General features: G+C 33.5%; 1 protein-coding gene across 1 annotated transcript; it reads right to left on the bottom strand.

Annotated features, from left to right (window-relative positions):
• Positions 1-5,179: 5,179 nt before the first annotated feature.
• LOC141551135 (olfactory receptor 10D1B-like) lies at positions 5,180-6,097 on the bottom strand. Its single transcript, XM_074282446.1, is given in 1 exon segment — positions 5,180-6,097. A coding segment is annotated over 1 exon segment (918 nt).
• Between the last annotated feature and the right edge of the window lie 5,418 nt (positions 6,098-11,515).

Here is an 11,515-nt window from a genome sequence, read left to right as displayed (position 1 = left end):
TCAATAAAACCAAGAGAATAGAGAGAATAAGATTGACAGTGTCAAATACTTCAGAAAAATTAAGAAGGATGAGGACTGAAAAAAGGTCATTAAACTTGGCATTGTCTCCCACTTTTTTCAATCTTTTAGGGTATTTTTTATTTTTTAATATTTCTTCTTGTTCTCATGGAGTCATTAACTTCAATATTTTTCTGTTATTCCTTGTGATTGAAAAATATTGTGATGATTAAATTGGCCCTTTTATGTGAAATTACTTTTATATATCTTGTAAACTATCATCTCTCAGTGATGATGATAATATGTGTAGTCAAATGATAATTCTTCATGATACTTCAATGATAATATGTGTAATTAAACTAAATTTAGATATCATGTCATCTGATAACCTGTATCTGATTGTGTAGCCTCTTAAGGAAGGAAGTAAAGTAGGAAGGAAGGGAAGAATAAAATTTTGAGTTCAAAACTAAAAAGAACAAATTAACAAACTGCTTTCATATATAATTAGGGAAAAATAAAATACATATTTTTTAATATCAGTAAAATTTTTGTATGTGATACTCCCAGCTATGAAGTTCCATGATATCCTAAAGAAAATGTTGTCTCTTTTCTTGGCTTGTATTCTATTATATCAGAAACCTAGGAAAATCTATGCATAATATCTCTCTCTACACTGACATCAATTCACTAGTGTAGGAAGAAATTATATGTGGGATCGTCATGCTGTCAGTCAACCAATAAACATTTATTAATATTTATTGTTAGGCACTATGCATGTGTTCAGGATACAAAAAAGGAGAAAGGATAATAATTACCCTCACAAGGTAATGGGAAGAGAATGAGCAAACAAGTACAAATAAGCTATGTACAGAATAAATAGGACAAAATTAGAAAAAACTAGAAGTAAGAGGGACTGAGAGGCTTTCTGTAGAAGAAAGAATTTTATTTGTCCTTAAATGAAGTCAATAGATAGAGAAGAAGAAGGAGAGCATTCCAGCGATGGAGGACAGGTAGGAAAAGTATCTGAGGCTAAGAGATGGAGTGTCTTCCTTGTAGAAACACTAGAAATCAATGTCACTCTACTGGAGTATTTGGTAGAAAATAAAGGTTAAGAAGACTGGAAATGTTGAAGAGGTGTAGAGTATGAAGGTCCTTGAATGCCAAACAAAACATTTTGTATTTGTTAATGGAGATAATAGAGTACCACTGTGGTTTATTGAATGAGTGAAGAACGGGGGAGTGGGACTAGCATAATTGACATGCTTGTACCTGAGCTTTGGAAAAATCACTTGGAACACTGAATAGAGCTGAGAGAGACTTGAGGCAATCCACCAGCAAGCTATTGCAATAGTCCTAGCATAAAGTGATGAGAGCCTGCACCAGGATGGTGACAGTGACAGGAGAAAGTGATTGCCTGGAACATGTTACCCTCTCCAGTAACAAGGAATTTAAGAAGGAAGCAGGTTGGGGGGAACAATATTAAGTTTAATTTTGAACATGTTTAGTTTAAGATGTCTATTGGATAACTAGCTCAAGATATCTGAAAGGGGGCAGCTAGGTGGCACAGTGGATAGAAGTCCAGCCCAGAAATCAGAAATGAAATTAGAAATGAAAAATTAGAGGTCAGTAGAGAAGTTAGATCAGGATAGATAGGTATGAGACTCATCAGCATAGATAGCAATAAAATCTATGAGAACTGATGAAATAACTTTTATATTGCTCCTTAGCTTACCATTTTACTTAATCTCATATGTAATTTTGTCATCCATATTTTAGAATAATATGGAGGCATGATTAGATGTTTTCTTAATAAATAATAAAATTACAAATACTTCCTCATTAACTAATTACTGCCTCCTAATTCATTTAGTATTACTTATTGAATATACTTAAGAAATACACTTTCCTAATAATAGTTATTCATATGTGATTTATTTATAGCTGAAATTAAAAGTGAAAACAGAGTTATTTATTTACAGTAATTATTTATTTAGGCAACTCCACTTCAACAAACATAAGTTCATCATTGTGTTGACTCTGGATAATAATTAAAGATTCAAGAATTTTCATATATTAACTTGTTTTTCTTAGAAAATAGGTTAGTCCTTTTTCTTTTATCTCTCCTTTGATCTTTACAACAACCATGTGTGGTAGATGCTATTATTTCCATTTTATAGGTAAAGACATTAAACCTCAGAAATTAGGTGAATTGCTGAGGTTATACAGTCAGCAGGTGTCATAGTTTATGAGTTCTTTTTCATCTGAATACAATGAGTAACCAAGGATGCTTCATAGAGACCAAGAGTTATTTATATGACCAGTGGGAAAAGAGAAGAGGGCCTGAGGGTCAGAGTGAAGTGGATGGTCTGTGTTCTTTTTTAGTGATGAGTTTCTTTGAAATAAGCTAAGCTGGCCTTTATATGACAGACATATAGTTCACCATACACATGAAACCTGTCTAGCCACAATAGAACTGGAGATTCAGTGCAATGGTTGTTGAGAACCTCTACTCAAATGATCAGTGAGAGTTAATGGAGGCTTTGTTGTTATATCACTTTCTGAGTCCTTCATCTTTGATGGTGGTTTCCCCACATGTTGGATCTCATTAAAGTGTTGCTATCTTCTCTATCATTTTGCCTCAGGCTAGAAGGTATACCCTACAGCTACACATATAAGTCTACTCCCCTTTCACTCTCTTCTTTAAGTGTCTGGCTAAAAACTGTTTTGTGCCACAGAGTGAAGTCATATGTTCATGCTGTGCAAATTTCAGACCTTTGGATCTCCTGTGGACTAAGAATAGGAGCAGCTGCAGATGATTTGTAATTGACTTCTTTTGCACTTTGCTACTTGAAGTATCATGGGTGGTGAAGAAAGGAATGTTGAGGGAGTCCATTAAGAGCTAGAAATATTCCTCTGTTGTTAATTCATTGGAGTTTTTTTTTCTTTTTTGAGTTCTTAGTATCATAGACTGTGGAGAAAGCTAAAATAGGCTTATCTCTTGAACATAATACCTAGTTTGGAAAAGTTTGAGAGTTTAAGAGAATCTTTTAAAAAAATCCCTAATCCTAGAGACATAGCTTCATTTTATGTGCTATATAAGCTTCTGAGTTATTGGCAGCTTTTAATAAATCTTTGTAGTCTCTTTTCTATAAAAGAATAGAAAGGCTCCAGTGAAAAGAAAAGTCAAAAGGAATGTATTATGGCACATTCTTGTAATCTGTACTACTAGGAAAGCTAAGGCAGTTGAGTCATTTGAGCTTGGGAATTCTGAGCTGCAGTAGGATTAAAGTACATTGAGGGTCCTCCTTAAGTCTAGTACCAACATGATGAGCCCTTGGGAATGTGTTCGCAGGAATGGAGGAAGATACCAAGCTGCCTAAAAGGTGAATGGGCCCAAGTCAGAAATAGATCAAGTCAAAGATTCTATACTGATTGGGACTGATGATGAGTGACAGTTGCTTTTAATATGAAATAGATTTCAAGTTTCTAAAAAAAAGGAAGGAAGGAAATGAGTATATTATAAAGAACCTACTCTGTTCCAGATTCTGTCCAAAATTCTTCTTACAAACATTATCTAATTTGATCTTCACAATAAACCTATGAAATAGGTGCTGTTATTATCCTCATTTAGTTAAGGAGACTGAGTCAAACATGTTAAGTGACTTGCCAAAAATCACAAAACTAGAGTCTGAGTTTGCATTTGAAGTCAGAATTTCCTAACTCTAGTCTCAATGCCCTATCCCTTGCACCACTTGCTGACTTTGGAGAGAGAAGAGAAAGGGAAAAGGAAGGGAAAGGAAGAGGAAAGATAAAGAAAGATAAATGGAATGTAATTTTTGATTACAGTTTATGAAATTAAAGGCTGAGTTCATGAATAAAATTCAAAAGTAGCAGAAGCAATTAAGGATCAGAAAAAAGGTCATCAAAGTCTGGAATGGCCCCATGTTTAAAAAGAAAATAAATCATTGCAAGTTGGTTCTTGTCCTCCTAGTCTCCCACACTCTATCCTCTACAACTCTTTTGTTAATTGATATTTAGGTAAGACTGAGGAAAACTCAACAATAAATGGACCTGGAGAGCTGATCTAGGACCTTAGACTTCTTCCACAAATACAAACCCATAGAATGTATCCCTGCGATTTCTTAAGTATAGGATTTTTAATTGCCTACTGAAATTATACAGACATAGAAGAGCAATGGAGATTGCCTTGAGCCTTCTTCGTAACTTCTTCCCATTCCCCTTATTCCCTCCCAAAGTGGGAGTTCATTAGAGAAAACAAGCTCCACAGTAATTGAAAGGACTCCCTAAAACTAAATTTTGGTGAATTGGACCATGAAAACAATGCTCCTTGTGCTAGAATGTCATTTGTGAGGGTGGTTTTTTGGTGGAAGAAGGAATACAATGTCAAATTCACTAGATAAAGAATCTTCTTATGTTAATCTATAGGCTGATCTTTCTGCACTGGCCTTTCCCAAAAGATCAGGCAAAGGTTAATCACTCCACAGTCATCTCATCTCAGACATTTCTCTAGTCTACCAACATTTCATTATCCTGACAATCTTTGTTGACCACCTCATAATAGGTGTTCATCTCTTAGTTTGATGCCAAAGAAAAGCCCTTGAGCATAAGTGGGAAATGGAAGAAATCCCTCTTCTCTATTATATTTCAGGTCCTAAATTGTTTTTCTGGTTGTTTCCAAGTTGGCTTACTGAACAAAAATTTAAATTGCCACCACTGGCCTGGGGGGATTTATCTGGCTATAAATTATGAGAATGTAAGTAATATCTCTTCAAGAACCAAAAAGAAATAGCATAGCACAACCAATAACAAAATGGACTTGGACTTTGGTTCAAATCCTATCTTAAACATTTGCTTTCTGGTTAAGTCACTTAAACTTTCTTAGCTTCATTTGATCTTTTTAGAAATTGGGGCAATAAGTCCAGTGGTACTTACAAAACTACAAAATTTTTAAATCCATTGATGTTAAATGTTGTTAACAAGATAGTCACTGTAGACAAATGCAAAAAGGGTAACTGTAAAAGGAAAGAGGATTTTTTAAAAGAGGATCAAGGAAATTAAGGAGAGAGAATTTTCAGGACAAATTGATGTTTAAAAAAAGTCAATTTTTCTATCTCTCTGTTTATCTCTATTATTCTATCTCTATTTCTATTAGGTCTGTCTTTCATTGCTCCGGAAAGAACCCAACCTGCTGAACCACTTTCCTTAAGGATGATTTTACCTCCTTATTCCTCAAACTGTAGATCAAAGGGTTCAACATAGGGGTGACTAAATTATTCAGGATCTGAACAGTAGCATTCAACCAAGGATTGGGAGTAGGCTATAGGTAGATGAGAACTATAGGCATACAAAATAGGAGGATGGCTGTTAGGTGAGCACTGCAAGTGGAGAAGGCTCTATGTCGACCCTCTGCTGAACATATTCTCAAGATGGAGCAAACAATGTAAGGATGAGGATAAAACAACTGAAAGGCATGAGACCCACACTTATGAAACCTACCATCTCCAAGGCTGAGGTATCTGCAGGCTAATTTCAACATCATTGGGATATCACAGAAAAAGTATTCTACCTTATTGGGTCCACAGTAGGGCAACTGGAAGGTGAGGGCAGTGAGGAAAGTGGCCTGAATACAGCCAAAAAATGAGGTCCCTATGGCTAAGATGGCACATACCTTATGGCTCATAATGACTATGTACTGCAAAGGGTAACAGATGGTAACAAAGCAGTCATAAGCCATCACAGTGTACAGGAAACACTCAGTGCAGCCAAGGAAATGATAGAAAAAGAGTTGGCAAACACAGCCTCCATAAGAAATGGCATGGCTATAGCCAGAAAGAAAGAAGAGCATTTTAGGAGGACTGACTGAAGGGGAAAATATGTCAAAAATTGACAACGTACACAGAAAAAAGTACATGGGAGTGTGAAGACGAGAGGAGGAAATAATAGCCAAGAGAATGGTCAAATTCCCCAGCAAGGTAAAGAAATAGAAAGATAAGAATACAAAGAAAAGTTCAATCTCCATCCCTTCTGTGTGTGGGATTCCTAGAAGGATGAATTCAGTTACCACTGTATGATTCTTCATCTCCATGAAAGCTTAGTATTGGTGTGTAGGACACCAAAAGATAGACACAGACATCAGAGATGCAAGATGAAATTCAATAGGCATGAAGAAAATATACTTGTCAAAAGATACACATAGAAATATAGATAAAAACCACTTTTGGTTTTGAAATAAAGAATTTTCAGTAGATTGTTGATATATGACTGACATACTATAGTGCATAACTTAAAAGAGAAAAATTGCTCTCTTATATGGCATTTCATTTGAGAGGAAACATGGAATTATGTGTTCTGGACTTGAGAAAGAAAAACATTTGAACATGCTTATCAGTTGGACAAACTTAGACACAATTTTTCTCATCTGTAAAATAAGGATAATATCCTCAAAAAAGTCATTTTGGGGATCAAAGTGCTTTGTAAACTCTAAAGTGTTATTTAGTTATTTGTTATAATTGTTACTATAATCAGTCTTCATAAGAGTTTTGTGATGGAGGTAGAATGCTCACTATTCTCAATTAACAGAGAAGGTTACTGAAGCTCAAAGAAATTCAAAGATTCCTTCAAGTTTACTTACTTGATAAATGGTGAAGAGGCCATTGAACCTATATTTTATGATACGGAGATCAATGTTCCTTCCAGTACCCAATGGGTAGGTTCACAATGGAGTGAAATTAGTTAAATCTGCAGATTGAGCCTTCCATTGATGAATTTTATGGGCACTTTTTTTATGAGCTTTAAAGGTAGTCAGTTTTCTTCATAGTTTCCTTTATTAAATACATAACAAGACAAGAAATATCACTATGGGTAAGAGTCATACAGGCCAATAGTTTGCTTTTGACAGTGAGATCAAGGATGGTTTGTGGCAAAGCAGGACTGTGTATAATATGGCATCAGCCTCAAAAACTTAGAACTGTGTTTGATTAAATAACCAGAAAAGATATGAAACCCCTAAGAAGTGGGAAAAAATTGTTATATATTCAGAAGGAGTGAAAGATATCCTGAGTCTGGAGAAATTATTCAGATATTCAGATCAAAACAATACACACCCTTCTATGTGACTGAAGGATAGTACTATCTTCTAAGGTAAATATGTCCATTATTATGACTTTACTCAATATGTCAAGAGCATTTTTACTGTATACATTTTTATATTTGATACTGCTCATATCTCTTTTCCAAGATCATTCATGGCCATCATAGTTGCAGTTCTTTAAATTTTGTTTTTTGTTACTATTTCTATTTTCATTATAACAATCTTCATTCATATTGTTTCCCTGGTTCTCTTTACTTCACTCTTAATATCTTCCCATTCTCCCGTGTTTTTTAAATTATCTTTGCATTCATGTACTACAATTTGTTCAATGGTTCAACAATCAGCAGATGCCCATTTTGTTATCAGTTCTTTGCAATGACAAAAGGGGATATTACAAATACTTTGTAGTATATATATGTAATGAGACAGGTAAAAAGTTTAAGAGACAATTTCTGGGTAATTAATCATTTTATTAATCATATTAGTATATAATTAATAAAAGAGGTCAGTGACATTCAAATGCGAAAGATCTCTCCTAGAATCATTCAGTGCCCTTGGAAAAGTAGGTGTTTCTGAGGATGGCAAAGTCTGACTGATTAACAATCAATAAAAAATAGCAATAAAAAAGCAATAAAAGAGAATGATAATTATAAAGAGAGATGGATGAATTCTAATGAAGGACTGGGTCATTTACTTCCAAATCACTTCCAGCCTTGGGCACTCTACACAAAGGAGCTATACTACTTGCCCAAAGCTGCCAGAGTGGAACACAAAGAGCTGGGATTCATCTTAGCTTAAATTATTTTTAAGGTTCTCGAGTTGAATAGGGCAACAACTCCATCTAAATAATGTGGTAAGTGGGGCAAAATTTTGGGAAAGATCTTGGATCTTCCCAATAATTTATTATTTAATAATTACTTTTTATTATTTAATAATTTATTTATATGTATATATAATTTATTATTTAATAATCACTTATTTAAAAATCACCATTTGATTCTACTGAAGACATGTTTCCTCAATGAATTACTAATTGTAAAAACAAACATTTTATCTGGAGTTTCTAACTATGGGCTTATAAAAGAAAACAATTTGAGGTGGAAGAGGAAAGAAATTGATGGTACTGACAAAACCAAAGAGGGAAGTCCTCTTTATTAAGCAAAACTTAAGACAAAAAGTATATAGGAAAAAGCAAATTTTTTAGAAATGTGCTCATTTCATCTTATCTCTTATCTCAAACAACAGTTTGTTTTTCTGGAAACATCTGATGCAGCCCTCTATTTTGGATGTTGTCTCAAAACAGATTCCATCTGACTGGATTCTCTGGTTCAGATTACTTATAGAGATGCCCTCTGATAAAAAAAAAAAATCTACAAAATTGTCTTAACAAAATTTTAAATTTACTTTACCAAAAACCAGGTCAAACAGTGAAAGTTAGCTCAAACTATTTCTCTATCATTAGAAAATTAGTTTTGCAAGCTTTTATACCAGAGACTTAACATTTTCAGGTTACCCAACTGACACATTAATACATTCAAGAAACTAAAAATTAGAATTCAATTTTTATAGTTAGCATAGTGCATTCCATTATTTGGAAGATGAAACTCCACTAAGGAATTAATAATGGAACATGCTTTTTATAAAACAAATGGACTAATTTAAAAATGAATTTACTTAAAAGTTGGCAGATTAACTTCAATTGTAACAAATGTTTCCAAGATAGTTCCAGATTTTTTTATTTCAAAAAAATCCTTCCTAAAAGTATTTCTTCTTTTAAAGTAGCTTAAATTTTTTCCTAATGTTAAAAAGATAAGCACCAGACTTTCATAAAATAAAATAGTTAGAAATTTCTAAACTGACAGATTTTTTTATTCAACCATTCAAGCAAAAATAAATTACTAAAATTAGAATTAATCAAAACTAAGCTGATGTAAACTGAATTTGAATATCTTTCATAAGTAAATTCCAAAAGTACCTACTACTGGGCTTATATCCCAAAGAAATACTAAAGAAGGGAAAGGGACCTGTATGTGCCAAAATGTTTGTGGCAGCTCTTTTTGTTGTAGCTAGAAACTGGAAGTTGAATGGATGCCCATCAATTGGAGAATGGTTGGGTAAATTATGGTATATGAAGGTTATGGAATACTATTGCTCTGTAAGAAATGACTAGCAGGAGGAATACAGAGAGGCTTGGAGAGACTTACATCAACTGATGCTGTGAAATGAATAGAACCAGAAGATCGCTGTATACTTCAATGCTGTATGAAGATATATTCTGATGGAAGTGGATATCTTCAACATAAAGAAGATCCAACTCACTTCCAGTTGATCAATGATGGACAGAAATAACTACACCCAGAGAAGGAACACTGGGAAGTGAATGTAAATTGTTAGCACTACTGTCTATCTACCCAGGTTACTTATACCTTCGGAATCTAATACTTAATGTGCAACAAGAAAATGGTATTTACACACATATATTGTATCTAGGTTTTATTGTAACACATATAAAATGTATGGGATTGCCTGTCATCGGGGGGAGGGAATAGAAGGGGGGGATAATTTGGAAAGATGAATACAAGGGATAATATTATAAAAAAATTACTCATGCATATATGTGAAAAAAAATTCTAAATAAATTTTTTAAAAATTCCAAAAGTACCATAAAAATAAAATAAATTTCTAGTTACCACAAATTTCTAATTACCACCCTCCTGTAGTCAAAGAGTTTTCATAATAGAAAGAACATTCAGCTTTTCTAAATAAAGCAATGCTAAAAATATCTAATTAAATAAATGATAAAAAAAACAATATAAATTAGCCTTATGACAATCATAAAGTTTATCAGGCCTTTAATTTTTTTTCTTCCTTTTGTCTTCAGGTATAATATAAACTCATCCTGGCATAAAAGATATCACTACGAATCAAGAAAACAATTACTGAAATCCCACATGGAAAGTTCATTTAAATCCCTAGAAAAACAACACTGGACATATTAACTCCATATTAACACACACACACACACACACACACACACACACACACACACACCCCTTAGATGATTTTACAAAATCTTTTCTTTGTCCCTTTCCCATACATTAATCAATTATCAATTTTCTTTTTAAAATACCTATGTAAATGCTTGATAGGTTTTAACATTATGAGAATAACTCCAAATATCTTAGTTAATAATCTCTTAATTTTCTAAGTGATAATCAAATAATTTTAGATAAAACTTCCCTCATATGTAGGCAAACTTGAAAGTTTATGCTTTCTTAATTAGAATACTTTAGAGTATCTAAACTCCATATGCAATTATTGAGTATGGAAGCAATTAAATCTAATTAAATAAATGATAAAAACAAACAAAAAAGTTAACAGCATCTGTCCTATACCAGGCACCATGCTAAGCAATAATCTTTTTTGTTTTGAATTGTTAACAATAACTGATGCTTGTAGATTTAAATGTTACAATCAATGACTATAAATCTGGATTTGATTTGATTTGAATTAATACAAAATTTCTTCTGAAGAAATTACAATGCTGAGTGTGTTCTTCTATTGGGATAATTTTGATAAATCTGAATCTAATATAAAAGGAATTAGCTATTTGGCAATAAGAAATTTATTAGCTATGTGACTCCAAGCAAGTTTATTTGTATCTGTTTAATTTAGATCTGTTTAATTTAGTTTACTGATCTGTGAGATTATAATGAGGGCACCCACTTCTCAGGTTTCTTTTCAAGATTACGTAATATGAATTACTCTTACACCTTCAAAACTTTAAAAATATATTTTTCAATGTGGGCTATCACTTTCTGACTACTGTCAAGATATCAGAAGGCACCTGTTTTTCCAGAGCTAAGGTCCAGCAAGCAGGTTGTGCCCTAAGCTTGGTATAAAAACAATTCTTTGTACTCCTTCTAGATGATCTCACTCTCAGGCAAAATGTATTCCTTTGCCTAGCACCAGATATACTCTGAGGGATTTATGATTTTTCATATTAATTAATAATTATTTTGATTTCTTGAAGTTTCCCCATTTCCTAGAGACCTGAAAGAGAGAAGCAGCCAACATGCTGCAGCAGAAACTTGTCAATCTGATCTCCTGATACTCTCAACAATTTCCAGGTTTATAACTGCTAAGTGAACTGAACTATGTGCTATACTCCTTTTTCTGCCATGCTAAATTTGGTTCTGTATGCCACTGAATGACCACACAGCTTAATATCCCTTAAAACTTAGAGACTACCTCTACAGAACTCAAGAATGACTGTATTGTCCCCAAAAGCCCATCTGCATGGGCTTGCTGTAAGAGCAGTTTACTCAAGACTTTAAAATGACTGAATTGGGTTTCACATTTTTGTGGTTTTCATGAATAAAAACCCTATCCCTACTACAAACCACA

Source organism: Sminthopsis crassicaudata, chromosome 1 (assembly GCF_048593235.1).
Source record: "Sminthopsis crassicaudata isolate SCR6 chromosome 1, ASM4859323v1, whole genome shotgun sequence".
NCBI classification, from domain to species: Eukaryota; Metazoa; Chordata; class Mammalia; order Dasyuromorphia; family Dasyuridae; genus Sminthopsis; species Sminthopsis crassicaudata.
The sequence above is the reverse complement of the archived record's forward strand: the minus strand, read 5'-3'. Positions and strand labels throughout refer to the sequence as shown.